The sequence below is a fragment of the Cyprinus carpio genome, chromosome A23 (assembly GCF_018340385.1).
Source record: "Cyprinus carpio isolate SPL01 chromosome A23, ASM1834038v1, whole genome shotgun sequence".
Lineage (NCBI taxonomy): Eukaryota > Metazoa > Chordata > Actinopteri > Cypriniformes > Cyprinidae > Cyprinus > Cyprinus carpio.
The window spans coordinates 23,536,423-23,550,977 of record NC_056594.1 but is presented as its reverse complement, the minus strand read 5'-3'; the positions used below and the strand labels follow the sequence as shown (position 1 = coordinate 23,550,977).

At 34.5% G+C, this 14,555-nt stretch overlaps 1 protein-coding gene across 3 annotated transcripts; it reads left to right on the top strand.

The window, feature by feature from the left end:
- The first annotated feature begins 5,402 nt into the window (after positions 1 to 5,402).
- On the top strand, positions 5,403 to 11,708 carry LOC109072776 (cytochrome P450 2J4). 3 transcript variants are annotated; one of them, XM_042713683.1, is made up of 11 exons: positions 5,403 to 5,618; positions 6,168 to 6,216; positions 6,805 to 7,003; positions 7,075 to 7,237; positions 7,940 to 8,089; positions 8,228 to 8,388; positions 9,948 to 10,124; positions 10,304 to 10,442; positions 10,530 to 10,717; positions 10,847 to 10,988; positions 11,377 to 11,708. In XM_042713683.1, exons 3-11 carry the CDS (start codon positions 6,806 to 6,808, stop codon positions 11,550 to 11,552), a joined length of 1,494 nt encoding a protein of 497 aa, XP_042569617.1. In that variant the 5' UTR covers positions 5,403 to 5,618; positions 6,168 to 6,216; position 6,805; the 3' UTR covers positions 11,553 to 11,708. The 3 variants fall into 3 exon arrangements, with proteins under 3 accessions (XP_042569617.1, XP_042569615.1, XP_042569616.1); XM_042713681.1 differs by having other exon boundaries at positions 6,801 to 7,003; XM_042713682.1 differs by lacking the exon at positions 5,403 to 5,618 and adding an exon at positions 5,993 to 6,060 and having other exon boundaries at positions 6,801 to 7,003.
- The last annotated feature ends 2,847 nt before the right edge of the window (positions 11,709 to 14,555 follow it).

Here is a 14,555-nt window from a genome sequence, read left to right as displayed (position 1 = left end):
TCTGAAAATGTGATATTGGCTTTGAGTTTAAAGCAAAAGTTGACCCAAAAAAATGAACATTTGTTGAGAATTTACTCAGCTTCAGGTCATACTAGATGCAGATGAGTTTGTTTCTTCATCAGAACAGATTTGGAGAAATTTAGCATTACATCACTTGCTCAGCAATGGATCCTCTGCAGTGAATGGGTGCCGTCAGAATGAGAGTCCAAACAACTGATAAAAACATCACAATAATCCACAAGTAACCCACACCACTCCAGTCCATCAGTTAATGTCTCATGAAGCAAAAAACTGCATGTTTGTAAGAAACAAATCCATTATCAAGGAATTCAACTTTAAAATGTCACTTCTGTCCAAAATGGGTCCATAATAACCCTTCCTCCAATTAAAAAGTCCATCCTCTGTGGTCTCACATCAAAATCCACCAACATATTTGTTTAGAAATGTTTTCATTTGTAAATGGTGCTTGATGTGTGCTTCACTGGAGAAAGCAATATTATGGATAGAGGACTGGTATTTTATACGCAAGTAGCGGTTTGAAGTTAAAAACATCTTAATGATGGATGCATTTGTTACAAACACCCAGCTTTTCGGATTAAGACATTTTACAAGACACTAATTGATGGACTGGAATTGTGTGGATTACTTGGAGATTTTTGTGTTGTATTTATCAGCTGTTTGGTCTCTCATTCTGACGGCACCCATTCACTAGTATCCGTTGGTGAGCAAGTAATGTAATGCTAAATTTCTCCAAACATATTTTGGTACAGAAACAAACTCATCTATATCTTATATGATCCGACGGTGAGTAAATATTGAGCAAATTTTAAATGATGTTTTATTAACAAGGTTCGGGAGGAGCACGATCAGATAATCAACCAATTTGGCACAGGTGCAACTCGTTTAGCTAACCATCTTAACTAGCACAATACGTGTGTATATAAATGCAGCCTACTTACCTCTATCCTGCGACAGTTTTCCGGCATCCCTCCTCCACCCCCACTCCTCACTCCTAATCTGTTTTTTATCCCACATTAGGGACAGGGGGAGTTCTTCGGGAAATATCCATATTACAGGCTCGGAGCCCCACCCCAGGACAGCACGCCAAAATATGCTTACTATTTGCTAACAGATCATGTATGAACTTCAGAGTCCCAATTTTTGGTTGAACTATTCCTTTCTGATGTAATTGTCTGTTTTGTTTTCAGTAAGTATTGCAGTGTTGCTAATATAAAACTGTCAAAAATGCTTGATTATGGCTTAAATATGTTGATGGCATGTATCGTTTACAGTTCTAAACAATTAATCAACTTTGCTTTTGATCCTAAAATCTGACCTTTGTCCAGTGGGCCACATCAACAGAGATGTTTTGTTCTGTCAACACTGAAGTACTTTAGTTTGGGGAAGAAAACTCTAGAAAAAATTCATCCTGAAGGAGTCACTTTCTCTCTGACTCTCTACAGACTGAATAATGTCAGTGAGCATTAGAAAACTTTATTTACATGCAGATTTTAAGTTGGTATTTTCCAATAAAATCTCTCTCTCTCTCTCTCTCTCTCTCTCTCTCTCTCTCTCTCTCTCTCTCTCTATCTCTCTCTCTCTCTATATCTATATCTATATCTATATATATATATATATATATAAACAAAACACCAGGTCATATCACTGGAGAGATTTTAGTTTCAATTCGTAATCAAATCTTACTTGCACAGAAGGTTTGTACTTTTGTACTATACATTTGCTGAAATCTTGTAGCATTGCATCTGGCTTTTTTCTTTCATTTTTTGTTTCTTGGTTTGCCCTTCGACCTTCAGTGTCTTCAACCAAAGCATGTGGCTATAATATAATCTGTGGGTCGGGGCGGAGCTTGGGGTGGCTGTGGCAACCACTGACCTAAGCTTGGCCACCTTAAACAGATATCAAATACCAGTCGTGTCTAAAATGTATGTGAACAGGAGGGCCAAAAAAGATGTTCAAAAGATGTGCATTGCAGTGTAAATGCTGCCTGTGTCTCTTTTTTCTTGACAAGAAATGTGTTAATTAAGACGCAGAACCGCCATATCTCCGACCACAACAAACAGGAGACTTTTCAGAGGGGCACTTCAACTTCGCCTCAGCGCCAGGCGCAAGTCAAAAGAGCGGAAAAGTTACAAGTGCTAATTGAGCTTCAGTAGAACAACAGTGAACTGTGGTTTGATGAGATGTTGTTAGGCTATATGTCAGTAAAACTGACATAAAAACAAACACAGTGCACACTTTTCAACTCTATATCACGCTCTATATCAATTCATCATAAATAAAGCGCACAAGAAACTATGAGCATACAACGTCGTAGCTCTATCGTCAGTTAAGTCATAAAATGACCAAAAATGTGATTAAATCTGCAAAACTTTGCATGCATGTATATATACATCAAATTTAAGAACGTCTCTCAGTTGCATGGACTAAAATGTTCTGAATTCGAGATAACAATATAAGGCAATATTATTATTAACAATATTAATAATTATATTAATTAAATATTCACTAATTTGCCAGAACATAAATCTGAACATTTAATAAAGCCAGGTTCAAAATTTTGTTTCATTTTGTTGACATACCTGTATTAGAGTTAAAAGTTTTAGAAAGGGGATTTTGGAGATCAAGTAGATCCCCAAAGATCAGAAAAAAGTCATACAGATTTGGAACAACGTGGGAGAGTAAATTGTGACAGATTTTTTTATTTTTGGGTGTCCCTTCAGGTGGACTAATCAAAATCATCTGTTGAGCTAGTAGCACCACCTAGTGGATAAGATGATTACAGAAAACCAGTTTCAAATGGTCATAATTATTTGGCATTATTACACATTTTACTTTAAGAGTGTCTTCAAAAAGTGGTTTGTTGTAAATAAATAAAAAAAAGCCTTTAAGAATAATTTAGTTCAAAATTTACGTATTTTGATCTGAAATTGTTGCCAGTTTCAGTACATTTACTGTAGCTCTTTTATCATATTAAACCTGAAAATTAAAGTATTACCCACTTATTTTCTGTTCATGCAAAATAAATTCTGCTATTTCATTACACAAAGATGAAAGGAAACACTGGCTTCTGAAATAATGATTTTTTCAGGATTCAAGGTTATTGTTAACTAAAACCATTATAAAAAGAAAGAAAGTTAATTGAAATAAAATGTAAATAATGGGCTACTTGCATCTGAAATCCAAGAATTTCAGAACATGCAGTTTTTGTATCTTAAAGTCCTATTAAATGGGCTTTTGGACTAGAGGATGTTTTCTGTTTTGAAAGTTACAGCATTCAGTAATCTTTTTTCTCTTTTATTTCAAGAAGGTAAATTGTAAACATGACTAATATCGGCCTCCAAAATATCTGATGTTGGGTTGGCCACTATCAACATTTATAGATTGATATCAATCTAAGATAATCGTAAAAGAGGCAACAGGTAATTTTTATCTATAAAAAATCTGTTACATGTGTACTTTTTTTGGTACATATGCCTGACATATAAAATATTAGCCTAAATAAATAAATAAATAAAATCACATTGTTTTGAAACGGAAGAGTTTACTGACCCTCTAGACAATATACCCAACTTTGGGTAAAATATTGGGTTAGTCCATATTTGACCCAAAGTTGGGTTGAAACAACCCAGAATCTTTTAGAGTGTGTATATATGTGTGTGTGTGTGTATATATACTGTATAAAACTGTATAAAACATAAATAAAAAACAATAAATATATCTAAAAAAAAATCTAAAAAAAGTTTGTGCGTGTTTTCGTTGAGTATTATATTTAGTCATTTAGCAGACGCTTTTATCCAAATCGACTTACAAATGAGGTCAATGGAAGCAATCAAAATCAGCAAGAGAGCAGTGATATACAAGTGCTATAACAAGTCTCAGTTATCTGAACCCAGTACACGTATATAATAAATAAAAAGAAAACATTTTTAATTGCAATAAGATTTCACAATATAACCGTTTTTACTGTATTTTTGGTCAAATAAATGCATCCTTGGTGAGCAGAAGAGGTTTAATAAAAGATTGGAATTCAGGTTGTTATTTGCTGAAAAGAACAATACGGATAACACTGAGTGAGGGGAATTTGGTGAATTGTGAATTTTAATGTTATTGTCATTTTTAAGGAAATAATTGTACTTGACAGTTCTCATTGAAACGATTCAACTTAAATCAGGTGACATACAGTGGGTTTAAACTATTTACCTTTTTTGTGTTCCCTGAGAACCATAAAAACATGGCCTTATTCATCAAACACAAGCAGAACGAATTTGTGAGTAAATCATTTGTACAACCACACTTGCACAACTTGACTCATTGAATGAAGCTGTGTATATAAGAACTGATTCATGAACTATTTAAACAGAAATTTGTTCTGCTCTAAGACCCACAGCAAAAAAAGGTATTGCCATGTCATACTAAAATAATGTCAAATCTATTAAAAATTTGTTGCAACTTGCTGTTTAAGCAGAACTTTTGACTCACGGCAGGGGAAATCTGACATTTTATTAGCTCTACAGTATTTAACAAAGAATGATAGAGAAGACCTGAAGCAACACAATAATGACCATGATGATTTATACCTGATTTCGCACAATAAATTATATAATTTGTTCATACTCTACTGGTAAAAGTTTTAAATAATCCAAATTAAGAGGTTTTTTTAATTAATTAATTTATTTATTTATTTTTTAAATTTTATTAGAAAATGGTTCAGTCAAGGTAATGTCTTACAACCTTTGTACTATGTGCTGTCTCCCGGATGGAGGACTTATGTTTTCCTTGTTAGAGTTCAAAGAACAGCACTCAATACACACATATGCTATCTTACACTCAATTCAGACATCGTATACCAATTAAGGCGAAAAGATAATGGAAGATAACAAAGTAGATCAGAGCCCACATAAAACTATAACTGCACACTTGTTACAAACTTAATGCAATGGACGACTATTCAGACCAGTCTTAAAAAAACTTTGTTTTGGAGATATGTATTTATTAAAGTGATGAAATAATGGCAGTATAGGCTATATTTTTTTGTCGATGAACCATCCGATGCTGACGCTCGAGCGATACTGCAAACGAACATGACTAATTCTTCATTCTAATCTAATTGGCAACTGGTAAAAATTCGCTCTGTAATTGCTTTATGGCAGCGTTATCTGAAAATACTGTTGATACGCTGATTATGTAATTATGTTTATCAAGTTTTGTGATGTATTTGTGATATGATCAGATGCGGGGGGTCCCCACCAGGTGACAATAATCGACCTTTGTGCGCTCTATTTCCCTGATAGAAGCTAGAAGCTCGAGCACATAATGCACACGTTATATAACATTACGGTGACAAGATAACAGAAGAATACAAAAGACAGCAAGACAGATAAAAGAGCCAAATGGTCCAAACCTGCATCATAATTGCACACCTGTTAGCAGCTTAATCCTATAACTACTAGCCTATTCAGACACATTTTAACACTTTAACTTGTTAAACTAAAAAAAAAAAAAAAAAAAAAAAAAACTTGTGATATGTAAATATTTCTAAATTCCGCTGGAATCGTTCGACAGCAACGCGACTTCTTGTCGGAAGCGTCTGTCATCAGGTCAGGTGCAAATCAGAAACATTCGAAAGGAAACATTTTTGTTGTATGAATTTAAATCTGTGATATGTAAATATTTATTAATTCCGCGGGAAATGTTCGAGGTCTGTTGTTTTATAGTATCCAACGCGACTTCTTTATTGGCGGCATTGACAGGTGAAAATTAGAAAAAAAAAATATATATATATTTATAGTTCGCTTCTATATTTTTTTATCAAGTCAAAGTGTTTTTTTTTTTTATTGAAGAAGTGATTGAACATTGTAATTTTAACAATTTAGTCCACATATAAAAGCAAAACAATCTTAATCTGTAAAACAGGAGAAGAAAAATTGAAAAAGAAAAGATCACCTCAGACGTCATAGATCACATGTTTATACCAAACCGAATCAAAGAAGCGAAGCGATTTGGCGTTTAAAAGTGAATTGTGTTGACTGAGAAGCTTCGGTAAAACCTAAAGAAGAAGATACGCTTTGTGTTGTTAATATCTCTAAATATCAGACACTGCAGACCATCTACAGTTCATATGTAGTAAATTGTCATGTTTTTTTCAGGTTTAGGCTACTGAAGAAATTCGGACACAAAATCAGGTCTGAACTCTTGGTAAGTAACGTTAGTACCTTCATTTAATATTTTGCATTTCCTTTGCAAATAGCATATTGTGGAGTAGAAAACAAAACAAAACTTCTGTGGGTATGCCCAGCCATTGTGTTCATATAGTGAGCTAGTGAGCCTAAAATCGCATTAAAGTTTGTGAAATATGTTTGTAGTTAATGTCATGTACATCTATGAGAACTGACTTCATACATACATACATATATATATATATGTATATGTGTGTGTGTATGTGTATATGTGTGTGTGTATGTATATATGTGTGTGTGTATGTATATATGTGTGTGTGTGTGTATGTATATATGTGTGTGTGTGTGTATGTATATATGTGTGTGTGTATGTATATGTATATATATATATATATATATATATATATATATATATATATATTTATATAATATAATATAAAAAAAAGCTGAACTTCAAGTTGAGTAGTTCATTTAGCATTTGAACACAGATGATTTCTATCTGATGCACTGACATTCAGACATGTGTGGTTACATAGAGATGAATTATCTCTAAAACTGTGTATAGAAGTACCCTTCATGTGTGTAACCTGTGTCTTGTCTCAGTAAGCATGGTGTCAGTGCTGTCACAGCTGATGGGTCAGTGGATGGGTGTTCAGGGTCTCCTGATATTTCTGTGTGTGCTTCTGCTGGTGAAACACCTGCGAGATGTTCTTACAAACAACATGCCGCCAGGACCCTTCCCTCTGCCTTTGATGGGAAATTTACTGATTATAGGCTTTCGTGATCCAATGGAGGTTTTTCCGAAGGTAAGTGGTATGAAGAGCAGAAATGATTTGCCTACTACAGTTGTGTACGCTGCAAGATAACATCTTGATAGATTGCTGAGAGGTATGGAGATGTGAGCACACTGTATCTGGGAAACAAACCGTGCATCCTGCTCACTGGATACGAGAGTTTCAAAGAGGCGTTTGTGGAGCAGGCGGACGTCTTCACAGACCGGCCGTACTTCCCTGTGAACGACAGGATCTGTAATGGGCAAGGTAGAGGAACACAGTACATACACAGAACACATCACTATGAATAACCTTGTACTTTAAAATGGGCAGAAATATGACTGTTGATAACATTGTTAAAACAGTTGCCAACCACAAACTGTGCATCAGCTTTTTGTAGAACATCAAGAAACCTTTCTTAATTCTGCTTTCATTCAGGATGTTAATATGGATTCGCATTTTAGACACAGCTAATTTGTTTATTTTTGCTCTATTAATAAAATAGTTTGGATATAAACTGTGAACTGTTCCAGTGCTGTTGGTAAAATTACCTTTAGCAATGGCTTCAATAACAAGTGACATCAATAACAATCTGTAAATAGTTACTGTGATTCTGGATTTCTAATGTCTTTTCACACTTCAAACCATTGATATATTGAAACCATGCACTGTAAGATGTTTCACGTAGAAATGCATGGAAGACACAACCGACCACATTTACATGCCAACATTTGGTGTTCATAAACTTGGTGTAGGACCTTTAAGGTTTGTTTGACTTTAAAGGTTTGTGTGATGGATTTCAGCACAGATTGATTTGTCACTGTCAGTGTGGAGTGCAGCTTTGCAAAGATACTCAAAAATATCAGACCCAACAGCAAATTTGCAGGCCATGAGTAATAGCTGTTACCAATTTCACTTGTAAAAAGGGGTGTACATTTCAGTAATCTTTTTTTATCCTTTTATATGTAGGTCTGATCTTCTCTAGTGGACACATGTGGCATCATCAGAGGCGTTTTGCTCTGGCAACACTTAAGTACTTTGGTGTAGGCAAGAAAACTCTAGAAAACTCCATCCTGCAGGAGTGTCGCTTTGTCTGTAGTGCTTTGCAAACCAAGCAAGGTTAGTGAGCACCATTTCTGGTTCACTTCATCTATCTCAACAGGTTTTGAGTTCAAACTGCGCTCTACAGCTAATGATTTGAAAGTAGTTCAAAGTAGTTTGCAGCCTTAACCGTTCTTTCTCTCTTTTGCTTTCCAGGTTTGCCATTCAACCCTCATCACCTCTTGACCTACGCAGTGGGCAATATAATATGCAGCCTGGTTTTTGGCTACAAGTTTGAGTACGACAACCATAATTTTCATAAGCTGTTGCAGTATTCAGATGAAACCTTTAAGCTGCCCATCAATATCTGGGGTCAGGTATGGGACCAAATTTACTGTAATCGACCCTTTTCTCTGTAATTATAATGCATTCCCAGCACAGTTATCAAAGGGGTAGTTTACTCAAAAATGAAAATTCTGATATTTACTTAACCTCAAATTTCTTTCTTCTCTTAAACATAAAATATATTTAGAAGAATGTGGGTAACCAAAGGTCGGTTACTGCATGGTGATTGAAATCGCGCAAATGGCCTTAAGCTATTACATTAATAAACTGCGAAAAGAAACATCATGGACGGAATGGTCCTGAGAGCGCTGCATGAGCTCGCGGCACCATGTGCAGGACAGTTCAAAGCGTTCAAATGGTTCAAAGCACCAAACGTGAGCAGAATCAGTGCTGAAGTGTGTTACTCGACCCGGTGACTTTTTATGAATGGCGGTGAGAATTTGAGATTGGTGGTGCTGTCATAAAATTCACAACGGTTGTGCAGTAATTATATAATATGCTGTAATGTGACATGCTACATGTCTATTGCTACAGTGCTGTTTTTAGTTGTGATTCACTGTTAGTACTGTGCTTGGTTTGACCCGCTTTAATTTGCATTTGGGAATGCAACATTCATCATTAGAAACATTTATAAATATGTTGTTGTTTACAAAGAAGTTTCAGTGTCACATAATCCTTCAGAAATCATGCTGGCATTTCTCATTATTATCAATGTTAAAAACAGTTTTGCTGCTTAATATTTTTGTGGAAACAATGATACCACTCAAACATTTGTATAAGATTTAAAAAAAGTTTTTTTTTAAAATTATTAATTTTATTCATCATGCATGAAAGTGACAAAAAGTGAGTAAAGACATTTAAAATAATTTATCTTTAATATATGCATTAACACATTTAATTAATATATTTGATAAATGCAAATAAATGCTGTAATTAATTAATCTTAAAATCCTGAAAAATAAAGTGCATCATCATTTCCACACAAAATATGAAGCAGCAAAATTGTTTTCAACATTGATAATAATCAGAAATGTTTCTGGAATCAAATAAATTGTAATGATTTCTAAAAGATCATGTGACACTGAAAACTGGAGTAGTGATGAAGAAAATTCTGCTTTGCATCACAGGAATAACATTACATTTTATAATATGTTAAAAAAAAATTGTATTTGTAATATTTCACTATTCCTGTTTTTTTGTAACTTTATTTTGATCAAATAAATTCAGCCTTGATGAGCAGGAGATAGTTATTTCAAAATCATTAATAATTGTAATGTTTCCAAATTTTTGGCAGGTACTTTAATAATAATAATAACAATTTTATATACTTTACTATAGTATATTATAGTACTTTATTATAATATATTAATATATTTTTGTCATTATTATTAAATGCTGCTTTTTATTTTTTTACATGACAGTGTGTATTTTTACAATATAAGATATATCTTTTAATGTACTAAAATATATTTTTAATAATGAGTGCTGTGGGCGTGGCTTGGGGCGTGGTCAGATTTTCCTTCTTTTTTGTCTCTAGCTGATCACATGCCTGGTAAGGTACTAATGACCAAATATGTTTGTCCCTCAACAGTTCTATAACACATTTCCCGCTCTGATGTCATTGCTGCCAGGAAAGCACCAGACTGCATTTGCCAACCTGTCCAAGCTTAAGCACTTTTTTAAGGAGGAAATCATGAAGCACAAAGAGGACAGAAACCCATCCAGTCCTAGAGACTACATTGACTGTTATCTGGATGAAATTGAGAAGGTATCTGATTTTAGCAGATCATTGCATAATGATAATACAATCATTAAGGCTGGTCTTGGTTTTTTTTTTTTTTTTTTTTTTTGTACACATGATTTGCAGTACGCTCTAGCCATCTTTGTGTTTAACCCTTCTTTCTGTCCATGGTTGCATCCTCTTCCCCGTCTTTCCATTTTTCCCAGTGTAAGGGCAGTGAGGCGGAATTCACAGAGGAAAATCTGATACACTGTGTGTTGGATCTGTTTGGAGCAGGAACAGAAAGCACTGCTAAATCACTCAGCTGGGCTGTACTCTACATGGCCAAATATCCGGAAGTGCAAGGTGGGCCGCTCCACTCCTATTAGTGTCTTCTTGTTAGGCATATGTGTATATGCATGTCCACCTACTCTGCACATTCACTTTACACAGAGAAAGTCCATTCTGAGATTGATCAGGTGATTGGACAGACGCGTCAGCCGTTGATGGAAGACAGGGCACACCTGCCGTACACCTATGCTGTGATGCATGAGATTCAGAGGTTTGCAAATGTTCTTGCTTTTATTCCACCAAGAGTTGCCAACAAAGACACCACAGTAGCAGGATGTCTCATACCAAAGGTAAGTCATTAAATACTGTTTGTAAAATCTAAGTCATATTTCTATGAGAAGTCAAAAGGAAAAATAAATAAATGTAAAAACAAATAAAGATTTTAGAAATATATGTATGTGTGTGTGTATGTATGGCAGGGTGTGATGGTGCTGCCAATGCTGAAGCCAATCCTGGAGGACAAGAATGAATATTGCACTCCATATGAATTCAATCCTGCTCACTTTCTGGATGAAAATGGCAAATTTTTGAAGAGAGAAAATTTCATTCCCTTTTCAATAGGTAGGTAATGATGAGGAACTAAAACAAATATATTCACACAAGCACTACACAAAAGGTTGTATTTGGTATTTTTTTTCTCCATTAAGTCTCTTATGCTCACCAAGGCTGCATTTATTTCACAGTAACATTGTGAAATATCATTACAATTTGAAATAGCTTTTTTTAATTTTAATATATTTTCAATTATAATACATTCCTGTGATGCAAAGCTGAATTTTCAGCATCATTTTTGTCACATGATCCTTCAGAAATCATTCTAATATGCTGATTAGCTGAATAATATATTACTAAACCCAAACTTTTGAATTGTAGTATATATAAACGATTAAAAAGTCTAAGTTTAGCATACACAGTGAACAGGTTTACTGATGCAGACCCTGATTTCCAGGTAAGAGGATGTGTCCAGGTGAGCAGCTCGCTCGTATGGAGCTCTTCCTCTTCTTTATCTCTCTGATGCAGCATTTTACATTCCTGCCCCCTGAAGGAGAAACACTGAGTCTCAAAAGGACAGTTGCCATCGCTTCTGCTCCTGAACCCTTCCACATTTGTGCTGTGCCTCGATAGCGCCACACGATTGCAATCTAAAATAAAAGAATCTGCTCATTAAGCAGATATAAGCATATATTGAAGCACAAATAAGCATTTGTTTCTTTTTGGTAACATAAAACACACATAGTATGAAAGTTATATGGCAATGGCATTTTATTTTAATTTAATACACAAGGTTTATTTTCATTGCCTATGATGTTTGATCATATATCCTGCATAATTAATTTGGAGAATGTTAGATATGTCTGAAATTTTTGCCTTCATGGCATCCAAAAGTAGCTATATATTCCAATACCTTATAACATAAATCACAAATTTAATCATATTAGTAGATAATTTACCTGTATGGGGACTTTAAAAGCATGAATTGGAATTTTCTGCAGTTTTTGGCTTCACAGCTCAGGATAATTGTTTGTAAAGTGTTTGTGACATCATTTCCCTATGACTGCTGAGTCATTGGTCACATGACATTTACGACTCAGGTGGTTGGTTAAAAACGTCCTTTCTGGCCGGCTGAGAAACTGTCATCAAAATGAGTCAGTCAATCTCCTACCTTTTTTTTTTTTTCAACCAATGTTTTAATGGACTTTTTTTTAAGCGCCTTTATCCAAATTAATTAATACACATACACAGCACATCTACTCTTGATTATTGCAAGGCACATCTCAAAATAAACACCCCGCGGGTGTCTCAGATAATAAAATAATCTTCACATAAATTGGTATTTTATGTCTGTGTATTTATTTGATATTTGTCCTTGTCCTGCTTATTGCAAGGCTTGTCATAAAATAAACTCCGCCAGAGTGATACAAGAGCCTGTTTGCATTTATTATGGGGTCATTTTGCCAGGTTTGTTGATGATACCTTTTTATCTCCTTATTTATAATTAATTTTAAGCAACGCACTAATCATTTTCCATTTAGATTGACAAAATGCATCAGTAAAACTGAAGTGTAATGTTTTGCTCTTTCTGGTCAGATTTTTATCTTACTACAAGTACAGGTCCGTTTGTTATGGAAAAAACTAATTAAATGATGGTAAATGTCTTACCTTCCTGACTTCTTGCAATTCTGTTTATATCTTTTTCTTACGATTCTAAGGAAAAAAGTGACAAGATCTAATGTAAATTTGTAACTGAGAAAAAAAAAATCAGAATTGTAAAAAAAAGTTGCAATTACCTTTCTGTGGTGAAAAAAAAAATTAATTCAAGAAAAACATTAGAATTTTTAGAATTCTGAGGGAAAATAATTCTGAATTGTGAAATGTAAACTCCGAATTCCAAATCAGAATTGTGAGAAAGTTGCATTAAACTTTTCCATATTTTTATTATATAATGGAAATAAGTTTCCATACTTTGTTGACATATAAATTGGTGTAAAATATATTTGTCTGGTTGATTAACTCTTGAAGATTCATTTGGAGTACTTCTAATCATGAACCAAAGCTTTCAGTTACCTACTTTTCCTTGGAACCTTTTTAGAATATTGTACAGACATGGACAAATATATTTGTGCTATTTGAGTACCACACTCTTTCAGAGAAGTCTTTCATCTTTTTGCAGAAATAAACCATTCAAACGTTTTCTTTTTAATGCTTTTTATTTTCCATTTGAGATTTCTTTATACTTCTAGTTTAAAATTTCCAGCTTCATTAAAAGACTGATTTCAATTATTGACAGAAGAACCTGAGGACTGAAACCTCACAGTCCAACACAATCACACATTTCCATCAGTCGGTTGCAATGGCAGTTGATCACAACCCGGTGTGCAGCATGCACACTTCCACTTATTGACAGGGAATGAGACAAACTCTTCATTTCCACAACGTCTCCAGGATTCACAGTCATCCTGGATCACGGTCTTGACCGCATGATCATGGCATGATGTCAGGTTGCTGCAAGGGTTGTGCTGACAAACCGGCTTGATGCAGCCGTACACCTGCTTTCCACACGCTCCGCTGTATTTACAGTCATCCTGGACGACAACAGCCTCACGACCACAGCATGTCACACAGCTGCAAGGGTTCTTGAGAACAGGTACAGAACACTTCACTTTGCTGCAGTCATCCGACTTCACTCTTAAAGATGGGAAACGGCCGACTTTACAGCAGTTGTTGATGGAGGACTTATTACAAGGCATAGTGTGAGCTGAAACAATAGAACAGAGAGATTGTGAGAGGATGAATGGCAAGAAAAAAACTGATCAGCTTATTAAAAAGCAATGATTATTTTTAAAAAGTAATAAAAACAAACTTAATTTAGTTGAGTTAAATGCATACCTTTTCCTTTTCAGTCTTGATTTATTGTACTCTAAGCAAGTCTTGCTAGTAGCAGCTCTTCTCTTGCTTTGATGTTTCTCTCCTCGGTAGCCCGGTATATATTCACATCTTCATCTCCACCCCGTCCACAGCTCAGAGCTCAAGAATGTGAGCAATTCTTCATTGGGAGGGAGACTTTAGTGTTCATCATGAGTCTTACTGATTTAATTTTCAAAACAGCATTACAGAGAGTTTTTGCTCACAATGGGAAAGGACGTTTAATGGGAAGTAATTAAAAACTGTTTAATGAATGGCACACGTGGAATCCTCATGTTATGCAATGGTTAATGTAGTAATCACTTAAATGATTGCATGATTTCATACTTTATATGAAGACAAAAACTACATATATTCTAGAATTTTTCTTATGTAGAACCCCCCCCCCCAAAAAAAAAAAAAAAAAAAAACTAATATTATTTATAAGATCAGACTTTAGAATCTACACTGTAATTTTTTTAAACTTGTAATAAAACATTTTATTTACAAGATAATTACATTTTTTTTTTAAAAAAAGAATCAGAATTCTGAGTTTATATCGCACTTGTGAGGAACAAAGTCTGAATTGTGAGATAAAAAGTCGCAATTACTTCCATATATTAGTCTTTTTTCTTATAAATTTCTTGTTTAATTCAGTGTACATTGCGGTTTCTTTGTTAGTTGTGAAGTTTGTGATGGATCCACACAATCCATATACACATCCTG